This window comes from Sycon ciliatum, chromosome 2 (genome assembly GCF_964019385.1).
Source record: "Sycon ciliatum chromosome 2, ocSycCili1.1, whole genome shotgun sequence".
In the NCBI taxonomy this organism is placed as follows: Eukaryota; Metazoa; Porifera; class Calcarea; order Leucosolenida; family Sycettidae; genus Sycon; species Sycon ciliatum.
In genome coordinates this window covers 5,717,483-5,740,132 of record NC_088644.1, presented here as the reverse complement: position 1 = coordinate 5,740,132, position 22,650 = coordinate 5,717,483, and the positions used below count along the sequence as shown (strand labels likewise).

The 22,650-nt window shown below is 46.8% G+C and overlaps 1 protein-coding gene across 1 annotated transcript; it reads left to right on the top strand.

Annotated features, from left to right (window-relative positions):
* Positions 1–10,816: 10,816 nt before the first annotated feature.
* Positions 10,817–22,650, top strand: LOC135808391 (uncharacterized; the record flags this gene model as incomplete). Its single annotated transcript, XM_065321575.1, is given in 12 exon segments — positions 10,817–11,791; positions 13,193–13,479; positions 14,157–14,211; positions 15,130–15,186; positions 16,424–16,581; positions 16,943–17,297; positions 18,720–18,930; positions 19,591–19,698; positions 20,402–20,540; positions 20,653–21,204; positions 21,901–22,043; positions 22,480–22,650. Coding segments are annotated over 11 exon segments (2,781 nt in total). The 5' UTR covers positions 10,817–11,040.

Below are 22,650 nucleotides of genomic sequence, written 5' to 3'. Positions count from 1 at the left end.
ACTGGTACTAGCCAGAAACAGCTAGATGGAAATTAACCGGGAGGCAAGAAGCAATGGATCATGAAAAACAAGCGGGGGCAATAACGTTAGCAGCGTTGATCGAGATAGTTAAGTACACGTTCGAGATATCAGAAACCAGGGGGATGCGCGGAGCAGTAACAGGTACTGCTCAAAAGAAGACTGGATGCATTGTTTCGGAAAGAATTTCTACGAGGTTGGGTTGTGATGTCGATAGGGAGTGAGTTGTAGAGGGTGAGGGCACTGTTGATGGGGGAATCTCGGTGCCTGTTCGTGTGTGCGTGTCCGATGGAGTAGGTCCTTGTCTGTCGAAGGGTGTATGGTTGGTGTTGACGTGGTGGAAGATGTGGTTGTTGCAGGTGTGGTGGGGAGGTTTGGTGGTGGATGTCCCATGCTAGTAGGGCTTGTTTAACAAGGAGTCGTGAGCTAAGGGTGGGTTCTTTTTCTTCGCGTTGGCAGCGCGGCTGGAAGTACCTTCACAGGATGAATGGGAGTAACTGGGTGCGTTGGCATCAATGATGCGGTTATCAAAAAACGCCACCCCGTTATCCTCCCAAACACCCCGGGCAAGCCAATCAGCCCATCCATACCTTCTCTCCGCAGCACTGATGGTACGGAGCTCGACACCAATCGCAATAATTCAGAGTGCATGGCCGAACATGTCGCTAACTAAATGCAGTTTAAGGGCTGACGACCTATCCGCCTCATTTCCTCACGTCCGACCATGCCCTGACAGCAACCTCAGCACCGTCCGGTTTCGCGAGACAACAGTTGAGCAAACCCTCCGCCAGCTCAACCCCACCAAGGCCACTGGTCCAGATGGGATACCTGCCCGCGTCCTGAAAGCTTGCTCTGCAGAATTGGCACAGCCGCTCTCAAACCATGCTGTCTTCGCTCCGGCATCCAGCCACAACAGTGGAAGGTTGCAAACCTTATTCCAGTCCACAAGCGTAAGTCAAAATCGTCGCCATCCAACTATCGACCAGTATCGCTACTGAGCATCCTATCCAAGGTCATGGAGACTATAGTCAACAGGGCAATCAGCAACGTTACTTCATGGAGACAAATCACTTCCTGTCAGAACGCCAATTTGGCTTCCGTCGCGGCCAAGGTGCAGCAGACCTGCTGACCGCTCTCCCTAGGCCCTGGCGGATAATGCCGGCAGAAGTTCGAGCAGAATATGGGTTATTTTAGAAAAGGAGCAGAATGAGCAGAATTCGGCAGAAAAGTGCGGAAGAAGGAGCAGATACTCTGCAGAACCAGCTACGAAGTGCGGAGAGGGCTGCTGGCGCCTATTTACGGCTCCATTGTGTTCACAAAATACGGCAGAATACGAGCAGAATGGGGCAGAATGCCGGCAGAATACGAGCATGTCGAGCAGAAAACGCTACTTTTCCGAGCATTATCCACCAGGGCCTAGAGCCTCTCCCCCACCAGTGGGTGCACAGCGCAGGAAATAAAGGGGCTTCTCGAGTGCTGGCCATCGACATTGCTGGAGAATTTGACCGGGTGTCACACAATGCTGTTTTGGCACAAGGCTGGAGCGTATGGCATCTCGAGAGGCCTGCATCGGTGGCTCTAAGAGTACCTCTGCAACCGCACACTCCAAGTCCTCATCTCCGCCCAGACATCAGCCAGACGCCCAGTTAAGGCTGGGGTGCCACGGGACAGTATCCCGTGCCCCACCTTATGCTTGGGCTATGTCAACGACCTCGAAGACTACCTTCCAATCGGCTCCAACCTCGCCTCATTCGCCGATGATACAACAATAATTATATGCCGACATCGCAACTGCTGTTCCTGACAAAGCTAGAGTACTCCAGGCTGCTGTTGACCTCGTATCCAGTTGAGGCTCGGATTGGAAAGCGCAATTCGAGCCAGCCAAATCCCAGGCCCTTACAATCTCCCACCATCGTCGAGAATGGCCAATATCCCCATTGTCTTCAATGGAACTCCTGGTGAGGAGCAGCCCTCAATCAAAGTACTGGGCGTCACGTTCGACGAACAGCTAAAATTCAGCCAGCATCTCAGGGCGGTTGCGGTCCGAGCAACGCAGAGACGTGGAGCCTGACGCAGCTCCTGACTATTCCTGCCCGACTTTCAGCCTACAAAGTCCGGTCGGTTATGGAGTATTGCCCAATCGTCTGGATGGGAGCAGCTCCTTTTGGTACTTCGTCCACCATTACATCTTTCTCGTCACCTTTTGTGCCGTTAACGCGTTGTGAATGTTCTCGAGCCACTCAGAAGAATCTACGCACACCGGGACACTTGAAAGGCCTGCCGGCTGACGGCTCAAAATCTCGTTCGTCGCTGCGTCCATGGCCGTTCAAGTGTCCTGTTTAGGAACTATTACGTCATAACACAGAGTGATCGCACCCGTGGAGCAGACCAGAACCTATAGCTGGTACCTTTCTGGCCCGGTCCTTCTGGTAGAGGTAGAATCCAGTTCACTGGTGTCATTCTCTTGAACAAGCTAACGCCCATGAAGCGCTGTGAACCTTGTCACGCCAATTTCTGTGCTCTCTCGAAAGCGTCGAAGAATTTAAAGTAGGTCACTGTTTTTATCTGCTCACCAATGGTCAATCCTTTCTAATGTTGTGTAATATTTTATCTCATCAAATCCTATCCTATTGGTACCTAATGTTCTGCAAGGTTGTTAGGAAATGAACTTCCCGACATCAAATCGGTCTAGGCCTCGACCAAATATGCTTGCGCATATTTCCGCATATTTTGTGAGACAGTTCATATAATATAATTATGGCATATTGAGCGACAAAGGGAATATTGGTATGAAGCCAGCATATAATTCAAATATTCTGAAGAAAATGAGGACAAAACATTCACAGTATTATGGACAAAATGCGTTCAGAAATGCCTTTTATGGATGAATTTGGAATGGTTGAGGCGTTTGCTACATTTCCACATGGATGAACACTATCGCTACGGTTGCTGGGGACACACCCCAGCCATACTATTCCGCATGTGTTTGATTTGCACCATAAGCATGATAGCCGTGAAGCCAACGAATATTCCAAGGTTGTAATTTTACTAAAATGATCTACAATTTCTGCTTATGTCGAGCATATTTTGGCATATTTTGGCATATCTTTTTGCATATCTTGCTAAGCCTTTGGCATATTATGGACGTTTTCCCTGATACATGTATGCGACGAGCATATACTACCACTCTGCAACATTACCTTGATGCTTCCAAGTGCACCCTGGCACATTCAATTTTTCTTGACCAGCACCCTGCTCATTTACAGTCCCTTAATTGGTTCAATTCAGGTGGCACCACCCGAAGCTGCGTTCGTCTCCCCCTAGCTAGGTCTACCCTATTCGTCAATTCCCCTTTCTTTTCCTCCTACTCCACGTGGCTCCAACTGCCTCCCAGTGTTAGACAAGCTCCAGATATGCCCAAATTCCGTACCCTCGTCAGACAGCACTTCAGTATCTCCCAGTAAACAAAGTCACAGTCCCCACTTCCGCTGCATAGCTCGCTGAGCATCCCATTGCTTTGTAAGTTGCTAATCCCTTCCCACTTTGTGTACGTGCTCTTCATTTTCTTTTTTCTCTTCTTCCGTGGTTGGTCTCACCCTCTCCTCAATTTAAGGCTGTCTTGACATGCCACGAGGTGCAGAAATAAATAAATAAATAAATAAAATAAATAAATAATATGCTCTTTTTTAGCATATTTGGTCGAGGCCTAAATCGGTCAGATACACTCCGTGTTTTCGGTTTTTAAACAGGGTTCTTTTTCCCGCAGCTGTCTGTAACATACATGTATTCAGTTACCGTCGGTGACTTCTTTCACTTGTGATTTTTCTCCTCCCCTCCCCGGCATTACTTTTATTATTAAATTTGTCATGTCGCTCGCATTTTTAAAAGGAGGCGCCATCGCCTGTTTGTGTTGCGACTTTAAATATTCAACAACAACAAAAATAACTTTAATAATGCGATTAATAGTATAAGTGAAGCGGACATTACAAAATGATAAGTATCTAAAATGGTTGTTCCTAATCGATTTTCTTGAGACTATCATCAGGGAAAAATCGTCTCACAATAGAGGCTATACTCACTCTATCACATTCACCTGCTTCCACGCCTTCATTTCACTCACCTTTTGTAGTAGCTCACACCGTCGGAACACTCTCACATCTTTTCTTCTAATTTCTTTCGTCTTCTCTCCCACTTTAGTTTTTTTCTTCACACCTCACCTTGTATACTCCCCACTATCCTATAACCTATAAGTAGTTTGTTTTTCCGTATAGCCTCTATTGTGAGACGATTTTCCCTGATGATAGTCTCAAGAAAATCGATTAGGAACAACCATTTTAGATACATGTATTCTCATTCATCATTTTGTAATGTCCGCTTCACTTATACTATTAATCGCATTAATAAAGTTATTGTCTCCTCGTCGCCTTTTCATTAACAACAAAATACTTGTAATTGTATGGCGAGCTTGTTGGAATTTGGACATTTTGGAATCTGAATTGGTGCTGATCACTGTCAGCGCACTGGGTGCACCCTCCGGTGGAATCTGAAGGGTAACAGTATAAGCTCATTCGGAGAAGACGGCGTGTACAGTCAACTTCGCTAATAACGACTGCGGATATAACGACAATTCGCGAATAGGGACAGAATTTCCATGCCCAGAGCAAAGTCCCATCCCATTGTAATACATAATACTGTAATGAGACTTCGGGTATAACGACACTTCGCGAATAAGGACACCTTTTTGATGCCCCGCCGAGTGTCGTTATTAGCGAAGTTGACTGTAGTCGCCTGTGTGATGTCGCTACAAGCACTGTCACGCCGCCACTGTGCTCCAAAAGTATAAAGTTTGCTTGACTTAATAATGTGCTATTGAGGATGGACCGAAGATGGAGTGTTTTCTTCAACAACGAGGTTTGGCTTGGTGAGACATCTCATCTGCACTGGCTTCTAGAGCTAATATTTTAGCTACTCCACCACAGTCTCCAGCTCGCCCCTGGACGCCGCAGCAGAAAGACACAGATGACGAGCGCAAAGACGGAGAAAGAGAGACAGGAGAGAGAGAGAGACTAGTACTATAGACTCTGCCGTTTCTGTGCTGCCTTCTCTTTACATACTACGCATCTACGCATGCACACTGTATACATGTATGTGCATATTACCATGTCTGAAGGTGTGCGGTTTTCAATAAAAAATTAAAAAAATTAAAAAAAGAGAGAACCCCAAAAAAACTATAGTGCAGGTACGCCGTCATCTCGTGAAGTGGTGGGCCAAGTAGCGAAGGAAGATTTCCAAGATAGCACGCATGCGAAAGCACCAACACAATTGGTGCATAACATACTTGACAGTTAGCTGTCACTGAGCTATCGTTGCTGCGCGCTGATAGCTTTTAAAAAGAATATTCGAAAATCCTAAAAAAAAACTCTAGATCAGAGCTCCGCGCACTCTCAAGGGCAGCGAACCGCACAGTAAAAACTTGGCGACGAAGAAAGTCCAGCAAGCGGAATAGTATAGTGCTCCTCTCTACGTGCTGTAGTCGCATTTACTTGGAAGCTCAGTGCAGGGTTTTCGATTGGACCGATGGACTATTTGTGGATGTTTGCGATGTGATGCCAATGACGCAATGTTGCCAAATCATTCGGGGCCTCGTCGCCTCGACCTCGCCGCTAGCTAGGTAGATCGTACTAGGTAATACGTCAGCAGTCTGATGATTGCAAAATAAAGTACAGTCATGTAAGTCGTACATCATGTATCTCGAACAAGTTAGTAACATTATTGTTAGTAATATTACTACGTCTTACAAGGCTCGACGACCGAGAAGGACTCGACAAGGATTCGACGTACATGCATTGTACACGATCCGATGTGCCGCGAATGTATGGGACCTGGTTCTAAAGACCACATCATGGCACATGGGCTTTTTAAACGACCGCCACCATGCCATGGTATGCCGTATGGGATGGTATGGGATGGTGCAAGTAATGCGTTTTACTGTACCTCTAAAACGCGGCGCTGCCTACGAGCCTAAAAATTGTAGCACGATTCTGTATTTCATTTGCAGTATTGGCTCTAAACTCGTTACTGCCATGTAGTACTAGTATTTGAGAACGATAAGTAGCTTGTGTAAGGCCACTACTGTTGACTACTAGTTGTGCTGTTGTTGTTGTTGTTGTTGTTGTTGTTGTTGTTGTTGTTGTTGTTGTTGTTGTTGTTGTTGTTGTTTATTTTACTTCGCAGATTCTAACGGGCAAGTTGCCCAATAACAAGAACGCGAAGGCAAAAAAAATAATACTAATAAAAGAAATAACCGGGGGCAGCAGAAAATGAATAATAGCTTTAAGAACTCAGATGGTGAGCCAAGGAACGAATTTCCATGTTACAAATAATAATCGCTTTTAAAAGTAAAAAGAAAAGAGCGGGTGGTACAGCAGACTTCCTATTCTGAATTCCCTGAACGAAGCAGAGACATTAGCTGGGTCCGTTGTGTTGTATAACGTTATAAAGTCTAGGCATAATCCTCATAACAGTGGACCCACTGGGAAGCAAGTATTAGTTGCTTCGACCTCCAGGAGTGCAGGTTGACGGAAGGACAGTAAAACAAGGGCTGAAATAGCGTGCTACTTGCGTCATGCCAACAGCACCAAATGAAACAACGTACCGGTATGTACACTACTACATGTACACCGTGTAGGGTCCGGCGGATTCTGCCGGCATAACAATTGGCAGAATTCGGTACTTTTTCTGGTAAGTTCCATGCATGTTTGGTATGTGGATAAAAAATGGAGCAGAATTCGAGGAATTGCCCGCCATAAGGTTTGTATCGTTCTGCCAATTTCACTTCTTTTCGAGCAGAATCTGCCACCTTTTCGAGCAGAATCCGCCGGACCCTATTACACGTAATTATTAGTTTAATAGTTCACAGAAACCTTTAGATCACAAGTAAATACATAATAAGTCATTCAATGATTCATTCAATTCAGTGGGTGAGCAGTGAGCAGTGCAGGTCGTCGGTGGAGACTTGCAGCCTGCCCGAGCAGCACAGTTGAACAACCTCTAGCTCTGTAGTGTAGCCGTTGTTCCTGAGCAACTGATACGGGTACTAACTAAGCATACAGTCAAACCTCTTTAGGACGAACACCAAGGGACCGACGGGATTTGTTCGCAATAACGGGAGTTCTTCTTATCCATAATATCTTATACCCAGTGAATAGAGTTACAAATACTAGTTCTTCTTAAGCGAAAGTTTGTTTTATCAGTGTTCTTCTTAGCGAGGTTTTACTGTACATGTACATGTATATGCACATGATTGTACAATGTACCGATGTACATCAATTCTGGAAACATGACAGATCTGAAGTACATGTACATGTAGGTGAGAATCCCGAGAAGAAACCGCGGGCAGAGCCCCAAAGCCTCAACGGGTAGCAGTAATTGTACAGGGCGAACTGGATCTTCCACGACTTTCAAACAATGTGTTTCGAATCGTTGTTGTTAGTAGTAGTACTGTAGTAGTAGTATCTATTATTTGACTAGGGGAGTCCCAACAGGCATGGCCTTGTTACAGGGAACCCTAGGTGAATCTTTGTGAGGTGAGCAAAAGTACCAGCAGATTGTGCCTGACGACAATTTGGAGGAAGAGTGTTCCACCGACTTGCCGCCAGAAAAGAAACTGAGCGCAGTCCATACCCAATATGTACAGTACTCAGTAGGTAATACTAAGGCAGCTGTATCCTGGCCACGAGTACGAGCATTTGTGTGCGGGCCAACGTTGTTGAAGTGTATTTAATTAGGGTTGCACCACAAACAGGCGGTTTCGCCTCCTTTTATAAACAAGTGTATGTGAACGACAGAGGGGATGAGAGAGAGAGAGGCAAAATGAAATGGGTATAATTATACTATGTACAATAACATTGTATAAATATTGCGAAACACGTTTCCTATTCTTCAGTCCGCTATACCACAGAGTAGGCATATGCGGATAATGCCGGCAGAAAAATTGGCAGAATTCCGTACTTTTTCTGGTAAGTTTCAGCATGTTTGGTATGTGGATAAAGAAATGGAGCAGAATTCGAGGAATTGCCCGCCATAAGGTTTGTATGGTTCTGCCAATTTCACTGCTTTTCGAGCAGAATCTGCCACCTTTTCGAGCATTATCCGCCAATCCCTAGTATGCCTATCGGTCAATACATGTATGGCACCAAGAGAAGATAGAAAGCTTACTACTCTTCTTGGCACTGAAGGCTGCTTCATCTTGCGATTGCGTTGAAGTGGAGCATGGCCTATGGACCCTCAATAGGCATTTCCCAAATCGGCCCGATTCTTTCGCCTAATCGGCTTTTCCATCGGCTAAGAGAATGTCCAAATTCGGCCATAATATCAGCCCCAAAGTCAAAATTCGGCTCAAAGCAGCACCGCTTGTAATACAGTACATTTACCTGCATGCTTAGACTTGGAGGCACTAAAACATCCATTTTCGGCGAATTCAGTGCGAAATTTGCAAATTCGGCTCAATTAGCGGCGATTTCTTCACCGCCATTTTCCCGCTGGCCGATTTCGGTAATGCCTAAAGTCGCAGTCAACTTTCGCAGTATAATGGTTACAGGGATTGTATTTGCATGCTGTTGAGGCACAAAAACATCGATTTTCGGCGAATTCCGTCCCAAAATTGCATATTCGGCGAAAAGACTTCTTCAAAACCACAGTTTTCGGCGAATTTTTCGGCCGGCCGATTTGGGAAACGCCTAACACTCAACACATCAATGAATATCTTAGGACACTCAGTTCACTGGCGCTTGGGCTGCCTGTAAATTTGCAGGAATGAAATAGATTGTTATCCAGCTTGAGCTTGCACAATGGGTAAAGAAAGGGAATTATTGACTTGGCCGCTGGTGACTCGATCTGTGTGAGCGCAGTAATCATAATAATCATGATATTTCAGGGTTCTAGCCATGTCAAAATAGTAGGGGGGGGGGGGGGCAGGGAAAACAGTTACCCCGTAACCAAGAGTATAACACCCCCCCCCCCCCCTCTTGCCGTAACTAAGCATCGGCGGATAATGCTCGAAAAGGTGGCAGATTCTGCTCGAAAAGCAGTAAAATTGGCAGAACCATACAAACCTTATGGCGGGCAATTCCTCGAATTCTACTCCATTTCTTTATCCACATGCCAAACATGCATGAAACTTACCAGAAAAAGTACCGAATTCTGCCAATTTTTCTGCCGGCATTATCCGCATATGCCTAGCCGTAACCCATTTTCAATGCGAAATGCAACGTACGGGGCGAACACCTGACTTCACCCCAGACAAACAGACAAATGTGAAATGTGCCTCTAAAAAGACATTTTCGTGGAATGGTATGAAAAAACACAAAAATCGGAAAGTGAGTAGGGGCCTGGGGGGGGGGGGTGCTGCCCCCCCCCACCCCCTTTGGCTAGAAGTAGAACCCTGTATTTGAGTCGAGAGTTGCACGAGGTACCCAATACCATGACAACTAGTGCATGATGTGAGTAGCACAGTGCGACTTCCTGTCTCAGCTGTACCTGCTTGGCCCATGTAGTGATTATTACTATTAGCAGTGTGCATGGTGTGCCGGTGTGTAAAGCAGAGTGCTAGTAAGCGGTATCTCACATTTGAATAGGTTTTGGTAAGTATGGCAATCAGATATCATCACCATGGTTACCTACTTGATGGTCATTATTTTTTCAAACAGTTTACTGATCGCCTGCGCGCGCAAAGCTTCGAAGCCACCCCCGTACACATGGTACAGGTCATGACCATGCTCACAGCAAAGACTTCTGTGAGATCGGACCAAAATGGCACAAAGGCGGCTCGCTGTGTTTTCGTGTTTGAAGTTTCGGCAAGTGAATTGATCGCAGCCCTGGGCCTCTCTCTCTCAGTCTCCCTCTGTTATCAACAACGCCATCCAATGAAGCCTCTCTGGAATGCCTGTGCCTGTGGTTGCAAGCGCAACTAACTCATGACTGCGATTACAAACGATGTTACTTACGACATGCTGGCATGGCATTCAGTTTCTCCTCGTCTCATGTCCAGTAAGGACGCGGCCTTCTGAGCCGAAGGCCTACGCGATCGTTTCCAGAGATATCAGTTCTGTTCCTATTCCACCAGAGCCCACCTCGCTAATACTGCAAGCGCGAAAACCGGGGACCAGGCCAAGGGCCTCGTACTTGCGGTCGTGCAAGGTGACAACTAACGAAATTGTTCGCGCACAGTGTTGAAATGCAATGAAATCCAGTCGCGTCACTCACGTACTCGCCCGGCGTTGCGCAGCCATAGACTTGTGAACACTGGGCTGTGGAACGATGCAAGGCGCAAACTTTACTGATGCGACTGGATTTCATTGAGCAGCGCTGAACTCTGTAGAACGCACAGCATTCGGTTGACAGTCGTAAAACCTCAGACTGAAGTGTGCATGTCCAACGGCCTACATTAACGTTACCAGTTGTAGAACGACGAGAGTGATGGAGAGAAAAATAGACTGCCAGCCCGTGGCTGGCAGTGGCAGGGAGGTTCAGCATGTCTACTACAGCTGTCTTCCTCTCCACGGCCACGCATCGCGCCCGAGCGAGGTGCGATTGCGAATCCACAACTGCACCTCATCGTGTGTCCCGCAGGTGTCACCAGTTGCAGAATGGCCGGCAGTCTTCAAGCTGCGCGCTGGATGTACGAGCAGCTCTGCTTCAACAGCCATACTTGTACTTTCTAGCACTGGTACTGGTAGTAGGAAAGTCAACAACAGTGAAAGTCAATAGCAAGACGGAGCTAAAATCTTTTAGTTTTGGTTTGCACAGTGACCGACTAGCCCCGTAGTGGTGTTCGAACACACAAGCAAGTGTCGGAACAAAGCCTCAATAGCCAGGCATCCGTGTATTCGTACTTGCACAAGCTGGTCGAAAGCGGCAGGCTGCGTGCGCAAAGTCCTGTAACTTCGGCCTTGAATTCGATGAGGCTGCTGCTGCCGCCGCCGCTGCTATCTCCCCAGTATCTGTGCTCGCGGAGCGACTGAGATGGAGCGTGAGAGTGACATAGGAGCCATGCAACGGTGCCCTAGCGTGGACCCGCTGAGCTCTTATATTAACCATGCTTCTTCCGGATCGAATGGAAGTGTGTTGCCAACCCCTGCACAAGCAACTGGAGCAGCAGCCTCGTCTTTCATCTCTCCCCTTGGGCCGTCGTCCATGGTGCAGCATAGTGCTTGTGTCCCCGGTATGAACGGCTCCGGCTCAAGTTTGAGTATGATGGCCGGTCCGTCGTATATGACCGGTTTTCACGGCCAACCAGGTAACATGGCCGGTTCTCTCTATTCCGCCCCTGAGCTGAAAACGGAGAGGAAGTTATTCCTACCATTCCTGGAGCAACTGCTCGACGAGGAGACAATCGAGGGACTGCACTGGATCGACAGGGACAAGCGGATTTTTCGCATGCCCTGGAAGCACATGAAGCGGCATGACTATATCCAGGAGAAGGACGCAGCACTGTTCAAAGCATGGGCGATCAACTCTGGTAAATACAAAGAAACTGATCCGGACCCGTCGCGCTGGAAGATTAACTTTCGGAGCGCTCTGAACACCATGAAACACGTGTTCGTGGAGATAATGGATGAGAATGTGGATCGAGACGACTGCCGCATCTTTCGCATTGCCGTGCCGCCAACGGAGACTGCTGCCGCAAATCGTAGAAAGCGAGCCATGATACCCGTGCTGGCACAGCGCACCACTGGGCAAGCGCCCATCAAGCCATGTCCGGTGACGGCAGCAAGTAAGTAGCAACCGAATGTCTTTCTCTTTTTCTTTGTGTTTCCACCCAGGCGAAAAGGAACAGGAGGCCGCTGCTGTTGGCAGTGCTGCTGCCAAGCAGCTTGGTGGCTGCTGACAAGCACGCGTCCAACTGCTGGTCACCACACGTGCCACTTGCAATGCCCTGCATACCGCAGTACACTCTAATATCTACATCACTGTCATCATGCATCACTCATGCCATCACTGCATCAGTGCATCAGTGCAGTGTGGATAGGAAGGCTACGCGGCGCGGACCTACGCGGCGTAGATCCACGTGTTGTTGATAGGGGGCGTTGGTACTCTAGTCTCTACTGACTCTAGTCTTGAGTCTTGGACTTGGCTACATACACTGATACAGTACTCAGTAGTCATTCAGCACAAAGATTATTGTAGATCGTCCATGGTACTATAGCTAGACCCTCTACCCGTACAGCAGAAAAAGGCTTTTGGTTTCGCCACAAATCAATTATAGCTGGGCTATTCAGTTTCAATAGAAAAACGCATCCAAGCGGAACCATTGTACCTCATGTGACTTGAGCTAATGCAAAAATCTCATAATGGCACTCATAATGTGTACATGTGCAGTGTAAACTGCTGTGCGTCACGCCCAATGATTTTCAAGTAGAGTCTTTGTGCACTAGGGCTGTGGACAGATGCAGATGTGTCCCTGTGCTAGTCTGCAGCCCCAGGTTTCACCCAGTATCAAAGTACCAAACACCTGGACCATGCAAACACCATCAATCATGCACCAGTGTATGATCTATGATGGTGCCTATCTATGAAGTGGTAGCACTGTGAACACAGTCAACTTCGCTATGAACGACTGCGGATATAACGACAATTCGCGAATAACGACAGAATGTCCATGCCCAGAGTAAAGTCCCATCCAACTGTAACACGTATAATGAGACTTCGGGTATAACGACACTTCGTGAATAAGGACACTTTTCTGATGCCCCGCCGAGTGTCATTATACGCAAAGTTGACAGTACACAACATTTCGGCAACTACAGGATTGATTTTCGGCTATATTCGGCATCGACCTAAAACGCCGAAATTAAAACCCCGATCAAATTCTCACAGCGGCTTTGGAGATTTACAAAGTACTAGTATTAACCCCGTGCCGAAAATAAATCGCTGCCGAAATGTCAAAATCCGTGTGTGAAGTGCAGAAAGTGTTGCAGCGCAGAAATGTTGTATATTTACTGTAGACTAGTGGTAGACCTACTTGTATGTATAAGTATGCTTCATCTGAAGTTTTGATTAGTATGTTGTTCTATATCAGCAGTTACATGACCGTATTAATTTGAATACATCTTGACTCGTCGCTGTGTTGTGTGTAGATGATGCTCATTGCACCTGTACTATTCTCCCAATCCAGTGCCAACGTTTGCAGACTATGGCCAGACTACTTCTCAGACCTCTGACCAGGTGCACTGGCAGCAGCAGCAGCAGCAGCAGCAGCAGCAGCAGCAGCAGCAGATGGTATCGGGTGGTGGTATGCAAGCCTCTGGCCATGGCTGGGCAATGGGCCGTGTTTCCCATGCGCCGGGGCAGGGCGCAATGCCCTGGGCAGGGCAGAGCATGGGGCAAGTGCAAGTTGGGTGGTCGCATACGGGCATTACGCAGGAGCAGCATTCCGAGATGCTACGGTTGCAGGAGGCGCAGGTAAGATATTCCTGCCAAATGCTTACCGTACCCCATTGTGTGTATAGTGTTGCATTCCAGTGATATGCACACACTCATGTGCAGCCGAACGTTTTGGAGGCATTGGGCTCTGCATACTTTGGGATTTCCTTCAGTTTCTCACGCAGGTCCCATGTGTTTTGTGTGACAGTAAGGAGTTCTTTCAGCCTGTTGGGTTTGCTGTTGCAATCTGACAAGCAGCGTACTTTACCAGAAATACAGATGTTAACTTTCATGGACAAGGTCAACCACCCCAGCTCCTCCTTTTTCATGCTTGCCAAAACAATGTTTTACTATGACTGCGGGTGTTGGGTATGCATGCTGTTTTGTAGTTCCTGCGGTCATGCACTATCTTTTGGGTGAGCGACGTGGACAATGCGACTACAAAAAAAGTCCAGTGTTGCATTCTCTCCTGGTACCGGATTTCATTAACCAGTTATTTATAAGCTTGCATGCAGTATTTTTCTCCTCACCAGACCACCTACATGTACATGAACATCAGTATGAGTGGATGCATGTGTGCGTGTGTGTGTGTGTGTGTGTGTGTGTCTGTGTGTGCGTGTGCGCTCATGTACGTGCACGTGTATGTGTGTGCATGTGCATGTGTGTGCATGTGTGCATGCGTATGTATGTGTCACATGCACTGTGTTCATTTGCAGGCGGGATTGCACGATGCAATAGAGATAGCAAAAGCACAGTTCAACCTAGAAAACGGTGAGTAGTCCGCATCCTTGTTGGACATTGAACCATAAAGATAACTTGTAGCAGCACAGGATTCCAGCGAAAACTTCATTTGATTATCAGCTTATTTGAAGCTTATCCCTCTCACCACACCCGCAAATACTGCTCATCCTCTTCCAATACACTGTGTTGCTTCTGGGTTGGTTTTACGGCAAGGGCGGGGGGGGGGGGGGGGGGACCGTATGTTGCCATGTGTGCCAAAGTCGCTTCACGAATAGTAGGCAATTGACAAGTTACGGAAGTTAGAGCAGGTGGGAAGGGGGGGGGGGGGGTCAGCAGTACTTTATGGCATTCCATTATGCATGTTTGCAAATGACAAAGGCTACTCATTTCTGCTGTAAACTGAGGAAAGAGCGAGCAAGACAAGGCGGCACCCCTAAAATGTCAACGTAGGTTCAGCATTCACATAATGACGATGAATGACATGCACCAGCCATCCTACACATATGTGGCTGTGCACCCCCCCCCCCCCTAAAAGGGGGACCAGCTATGCCCCTGTTCAGATAAGAAATGCCCCGGATACTCGGTACACTTTCCTGTTCACCATGGGGTGCGTCTTATCAGAATTCTACTGAATGCAACCTTTTTAATGTTGACCCTAATCTGAGGCGAATGCCGAATGGTGGGCAAAACCCAGAACATTGGTGAGGAGACTGAGGATGTTTTTTGCAGCGGGGAGACATTTCAGTTGGTGTGCGTTGAGACTAAGTGTCAAGCCACGAGATTGCATATAAAATTAATATGATCACAGTGAAGAGGATGAAGAATTGAGAGAATGTGTAAAGAGGATGCGACTATGAACAGGATGAGAGAGAGAGAGAGAGAGAGAGAGAGAGCATTATCGGTTTACCATTCTTTGTTTCTTCTTTCCTTGATCCTGTGTGTCGGCAGTTGGTGAAAGTGGAGAGCCCATCACTCTGGAGGGAACGTTTCACGTGATCTATTGTGGTAAGACACGAGTAACAACCAACATAGGGTCCGGGTGGGGGGGGGGGGGGCAGCCTAAAAGAGGTATCAGGGTTGTGTGCCATGCACCCTCCCAACACTCTCCAAGCGGTCTCTGGGCTGCACCAATCGATGAAATACATTAAAACATTGGGAATTGGCATAGCCCAGAGAACGCTTGGAGAGTGTTGTGGGGATGTATGGATATAATGGATGGCTACAGTGGAGGCTTTGAATATTGAGAACGGGTTGTAGGCAGTTGAAACATTTGAAACATGACTGATTTCACACATGTACACGTGTGGATACAGAGAGACATGGACTGTAGTGTTTCGTATGAAAACCGGCCTCATATAGAATCATGTTTGAAATCTTTGAATGAAAGCCTGGTTTCCAAGACGCACTGTTGGCACATAAATATCAGTGTTGACATCCATGGAAATACCTGGTTTGAAAACCTTCTCTTACATTCACTTATGTACCTATCTATTGCGACCTACCTACATGTATAATTATAGGAAACAGCAAGACCTAAGTTATGCATGCGTGCCTCCTTTGACAGAAACCACATCCTGGCAAGAAGACAAACCGGGTAAGAATAGCTAAACACGTCATCCCTTCGATCGGCCTGGCTCTTCTCACCGGGGACCACTGGAAGCGTGCAACTCTAGAAGCATAACATACATACATTATATTAAAGAAGAAATGAGGACCTTGAAAGGCAGGGGATAAATTAATCCTTGGCTCTCCACCCGAGTCTGATTGTCTTAAAGGCAAAAGATTTTATCGTAGGCTTTTAACGGGTAAAGTATACGTGTTGCATTCCGCTGGGAGTGCTGCTTTCCTGCAAGATTGAATAGGGAGCTTCATCAGTGCCGTTTACTTGTGCTTGGGTGGTAGCCACCAATCTTAAAAAAAAGTGCTGTCCAGGCTGATGGGAGAGGTGAGCCACAACACGGGGAGCAGATCACTTCCCTTTGGGGATGATACCAGTTTGTTTAATCACTTGCGAGAAGTTATGAATCTTATGATGCACTCTATACATCTTGGCACCCCTACAACTGCCCCATATTGGCATATTCGGTTTGGGAAGTCTACACATCTTCAGCATGCAATGCATGCGAAACTTCCTGTTAAAGCCAGTCGTTGTTGTTGCTCAACACAATTGTGTAGCCGGTGGTATGGCGGACGTGCAAACTTTACTGATGTCTCGCATGAACGTTCCTGTGTTTTGGTCCAGGATCAGTGAGCAGTGTAACCCTTCATATTATACTCCAGCTATCGTTTCCACGCCAACCACCTGATGTTATTGTGGTACATGCTGAGGACGTGGACTTATGTCGACGCTGTGAAAGTCTCATTCAGCAGATGGACTACAACCTGTATTGGTCTTATCGTGTAAGTGATGATTTCACCGTACCCATTTACTGCTGCTCCTGCTGCTGCTGCTGCTGCTGCTGCCAATGCAATAGAGAATGTCCGTATGCGCTGCATGCACATATGTTTGCGTGTGCGTGTGCTTGGGTGGTTATGCTCGGTAACTCGCCACGGCTGTCCTGCACCGGCTCTGGTTACGCATGGGCATGTGCCTACTGACTGTTAGTGTGTGTATGTTTGGAGTGGTGGTGGGGTTTCTAGGGTAGCTAGGGCTAGGATTTCTCCATGTGTCTCTACAGCTATACCATGATCATCTACATGTTTAGTTTTCCAGTACTTATTCTGTATCCTCCTCTTTTCTGTTCTGTGGTGGCGTGCGCAGTCGTGCAACTTGATTGGCTTCTTGGATTCCCTCGCCACTGAGCTGGAGAGGCATGACTTGAGAGAGGTGATATGCACGACGCCACCATTGCGGGTACTGTTGAACTGCCGCGCCAAGCGTCCTTCTAGAAAGCAACGTTCGCGTGGCTGGCAGACACATGGCCGAGCGGGGCGCAGCGAAGGCTCGCCACTCGATGCTCAGTCTGATCCGTCAGAAGCTCAAGGAGCAGCAGACAGCGGTGAGGCTGCTGCAGGTGACAACGCTGGCCAGGCGGAGTCCCAGCAAGGGAACCGTAAGAAGAGAAAGCACTCGGCATTCCAGCCTTATCGGAAGCCGGAAGGCCAAGGAGAATCTGGTAAGTGATCTCGAATTAGCCTTGGTCAATTAGGTAACGAAAAGCTATCCGCAATAGAATGGTTTCACATCTTTGTCATGCAACTAAATTTGTGCAGAAAATGATCAAGGCATGTGACAGCAAATCTAATGTGGCCGACATCATCTGACCCATAGATGTAGGGTTTGACTGGAGCGGGGAAAATCTGACTGTCCCTTGAGGTCACAGTGAATTGACTCCATAGGACTGAAGACTTCCCGGCATTTCATGGAGCCGTTAGTGAGCAGTATGATATCCCACCAACAGTAGGAAATAGATTTTATTATTATATTAGTGTTATGAGGAAGCTCAATGCCTATCAGAAACTAGACCTTCAAATGCACAGTTTAGCGACTGATATGGCGGTGCCCTTGTCTGAATTTATGGTTTTTTATATTTTTTTACAACACCCCACGCGATGTGTTTTGACTTAGTACTGCATAAGCTAGGTCACATTGAGGAGACCTTGGGCTAATGGAATGTACATATTTGATGAAAAAGAGCGCGCCTAGATTCTTATACCGTATGTCAGCGCCTTTAAAGCCATGGCCTTATATTTGAAACACCGCTGCTTTCCTAGGTATTTTAGATGCAAAATGACTCGCCCACTACACCATGCCATAAAAGTCAAAGTCCACACAGAAATTGTAATCTAAATCTACTTGTTCACCCTTTCTGCTGGGCTGTAAGTTTGTTAGCATAGTACTTATTCCTTCATTTTTGAAAAATATACTTCAAATGTCATTTCGTTTATTAAGCCCATGGCTTTATAACTGAGACTGGCTTTATAATCGAATATAATTCCATGGGTTTAAAGGTGCGGACATACGGTAATTATTTTGTTCCGGTAGCCGGTGCTGTTTCCGAATGCGGACTGGTCATGGTTTCAAAATGTAGGGTATCCACATGCTATTACATTCTAGCATTTTTTTAATCTTTAACTCTGTGTTGATACGTGGTCATGACGCATCCGCTCCAACAAAGAAAATCGCTGAAAACTTATTATTTTGGCAGTGTTTCGGTCCGTGTCGTTTCTCTTTACCAGCTTGACTATTCTTTAGCCCGCCATCTTTGAAGAACCTGAATTCCTTTTTTCTGCTGGAACTGAGACAGAATTATGCTATAACTTACTTGAACTTTATGATCTACTCAACTCTCAACGCTTTAGTGGCTTCATTTGCACCTTGAGCATGAAGGGTGGTGGAGTTCCCGCGGATGTGGGGAACTCGTTTTTACCAAGTCGCACACAAACCGTGACTTATTTGCTTGGAGTTTGATATCAGATGTTCTCTCGTGTGACCCGTGGCATGTGTTTACTGTATACTTCGAGTTGTATGCCGAATGCAATTCTGTGTGGACAGGAATCCCATTTTTCATTAAATTTGTGTGTGTGTGTGTTCATAGGTACTACGACAGGGAGTCCAAAGCGTATCAGGACACTTGGCCCGCCACCTCTAGCAAGGCTCTCAGACCAGGAGGAGATCAACAAAAGCGGTGCACGCGCAATGCGTGGTCACGAGGCTGACCAGACGGACCTGACGAATAGCTCGCTGCGTGGTGGTGATCGTGACAATGAAGAGCAGACAGCCAGACAAGTTGGCAAGTATCATGATGGGTAAGGTGTCAGTATCAAGTATGCAGCCAATTACGTCGATCCTCTGGGGAAACCCTTCGCAGTATAGCTTTACAAGTGAGGTGGAACATAATTATATTGCAACTCAGAGTTTCACGCTTGTGCCATCATCAGACAAAAATTATTCGAGTAATATAGCTTTAAACTCTGACTACAAAAAAACAGAATGGAGAATAGCTTTTATAGTCAAGGTTTTTTTACCATGTAATTATTTTCTATTACTACACAGTTGTTGATGTGTGCGTATTTACCCTCCCTGCCTCGGGATGATGTTTCCTTTTGCTGATGCATTGGGCATTGTCGATTGCAATGCTTTCCGACCGCAGCCACTAACATTGATCTGTGAATCATATCCCACTAATGGCATGGGTTCAAAGTAACTCATGTATGTTGCAATGGGTATTCACATACGGTTCTGTATGGGTCTGAGACACATGCATAATCTTGTTCTGAAGTAGGGTGCACAATGCCCTGCATCGATCATTGTGTCAGACACATACTAAATCATTAGATTAGAATTCAGTTTACTCATGCTAGTAGGTCATCATGGCTCCTGGCCATGATTTTACACACAGTACCAACAAGCTATTCTGTATTATCCATCTGTATTTCTGCGCCTTTCTGCGTCTGCTCCTTTACCAGAGCTGGTGAGATGCTACTGGACAGCAACTTTCCAGATTTGAAGGCTTACTGTATCTACTTGGAAGACCAATGCGCTGCAAAGGATCTACAGTTGCAAAAGAAGAGCAGGTAGGAGTGTACCCGTACTGTGCATGGCTTCATATCCCGACCACCCGGGCACTACTTCGAAGTACTTGGGAAGCAGAGGGCACAAGGTTCAAGTCATGCTGGCTTGCAAGCGGGAGGATTTTTCCAGCCGTGCTGCGACCCACAGTTAATTGGGAAATCGTGGCCTGGCACGCAGGGAAACGTAGATGCAGCGAATTGGATTTTTGGTCTTTTCCCACTTTGTTGGTGGGTTTGATCAACTCACCTCCCACCGCTTTAGGAGCTGTATCTGCGCCTTAGATCTTTGCAGGGTAGTGGTGTTCCTACGGATGCTGAAAACTCAGTCTAACTCAGTCACACGCCACCCTTGAATGGTTTGATTTGATGAGATAAGCGAGAAGTTGACCTGGGAGACATCAGATCTACATTAGAGATCAAGAGTACGTGTAGTTAACTGAGAGGTGAATAACTTAGAGAGGAGAGCCAGCTGCGTAGGTAAAAGCTTTCTTCGCCTTGAACTACATGCAAATGGATGACTTTCATGAGTTCTCCTCACAGCTATGTGCTTCCAGGTATGCAGACACGACTTCACTGGCATCACAGAAAAATGATTGTCTTCTTCGGATAAGATTCGGTAGACACAGAATCACCTTCAAGAGAGTCCAGCAGGGCTGACATACATGTACGTACGGTATCATTTTTTGGCCTGTGTTTGCGTATTTAGCTCATTGAAAGATTATCAAGCACGCATTGCTGAGTTGGACCGGGCTTACAACGACATGCAACATCATGTCCAGCGGCAAGTATTCGAAATATCAGATCTTCGCCAGTGCCTGGATGTCAAGCAAGCACTTGTTGACAAGGTGAGTGAAGCCACCAAATTATTGATTTTCTTTGATCTCCTGTCTCCACCAGACTGGGCATGTACCAACACAGTTTTTGTATGTGTCTGCTTGGCCTCATTTTTCCCTGCAGCTTGAATCCCAGCTGAGTGTTTCCAAGTACTATCTGACATCAGCCCAGCAGAAGCTAAACAAAGCCCCGTACTTGTCACAAGTGCGCAGGGATGATCGCGAGGTGGTCGACATACTAGTACGCCGCAAGCCACAGCCGGTGCACGCCGCCATGAGCATTCCGAATGAAAATGACGCAAACGAGAACGAGTCTGAACAGATGGGCGGAAGGCACACAGGAGGAGAGGACTCAGTTGGCAACAGTAGTCGGAGACTCCTAGCAACCGCAGCTACGGTGCCCATCGGTTTTGGTGATGAAGGCAAGGACCATGAAGCAGATGCAGAGACCGATAGCATCCATCCTGTTGAGCATATCAAGAAAGTGACGGATTACGAGTCAAAGTGTGTTCCCTGGGAAGGGTTCTCCAGTGACAGTAGTAGGGCTGCTTCACCCACTGCCTTGGTTTTGGACACGGCTGGAGACAGTGACTGCGCGGAGGAGACGGAAACAAGGACAGCACGCCTTGGGAACCTCTATTTCGAAGATGATGCTCCATCTCCACCTGGCATGCAGGTATCATGAGTGCTCTGATGCTTGTGAATATACATGCACCCTTGGTTATACAGAAAGTTTAGTGAAAGCCATGGCTCAAGTTACTCAGGTTTGCAACATACATGTCCACTGCAGGCCAACAGTTTGCCATGGCTGTGTATTCACGTAAAATGTTCTCACTGACAGGGACTTAGGGTTCTAGCTACAATAGATTGTGTGAGATGCCCTACTCCCCACCGTCAGGATAAATCCCGAAAGTAACTGCATGCAATGGTCAGCAGGGGCATCGGACACGGTACGGTCACTACGGTATTGACCGTACCACAATTTGCCCCAAGCACCCTGTGAATCAATAAAATGCACTGATTTGGGCTCAAATTTCCAAAATATTTCGGCTCAGCCATCCCTCCCACACGAGTGAATTGTACTTCAGATGGCTGACCGTACCACACTAAATTACCTTCCGATGCCCCTGGTCAGTATAGCAGTCTGAGAAGGAACTATGTACATGTACGGTCATTCTCATAGTAAGTTGATAGAGATGTGCATAAGTTACTTCTGCAGTTCGATCTGTAAGGCCGGTAGTGTTTTTCTTAAGCAAAGGTGTGCAGAATTCGGGAGAGGCATAGTATATGTTTGGTCAAACTCTCTGAATCATCGTCTATAATTCACAATGTGTTTCTAATACAAGTACATGGCCCTCTACTGTTCTTTCAGGGAGAATCACATTCAGGTGCAGCAAACCATGCTGATGATTCCCCGGCACCGGTGAGACAAACTGCTACCAATACTGCTAGTGGGGAAGCTGAAGAAAGGAAGGAGTGACCTCTACTTGACAACATCGTGAATGTGAAGAGATGGTAAGAATCCAAACATACTTCGGTAAAGTTGGATGAATGCGTTAGATTGCATTAATACGTAACAATGGCAGATGATGTCTTGTCTAATGACGCTCCTTTTCAGTATTGTAATTTGTGTTGGTGGGCTTTCACAAGTCAACTACTTGAAGTAATAACGTGAGTCACCCTGGCCTGTGCATGTACTGGCAGCTAATTGAACATTTGTTCACATAGCCCTTTCCACAATGTTGTTTATGACTCTGTGTGTGTGTGTGTGTGTGTGTGTGTGTGTGTGTGTGTGTGTGTGTGTGTGTGTGTGTGTGTGTGTGTGTGTGTGTGTGTGTGTGTGTGTGTGTGTGTGTGCATGTGTGTATGTGTGTGTGTGTGTGTGTGTGTGTGTGTGTGTGTGTGTGTGTGTGTGTGTGTGTGTGTGTGTGTGTGTGTGTGTGTGTTTCAGGTGTATGTGCAGGTGTTTGTACAATCCCCGTTGTTCCATTCAAGGCAGTCTAGCACTGACGGATTTCAGCATTGGGGAAACCAAAGAATCGGCAAGTTGTAGTTAACTAGGATTCTGGTGCCATTGCTTGGGAGTATTGTGCCAGTCAGTTAATATGTGGAAGAAGATACC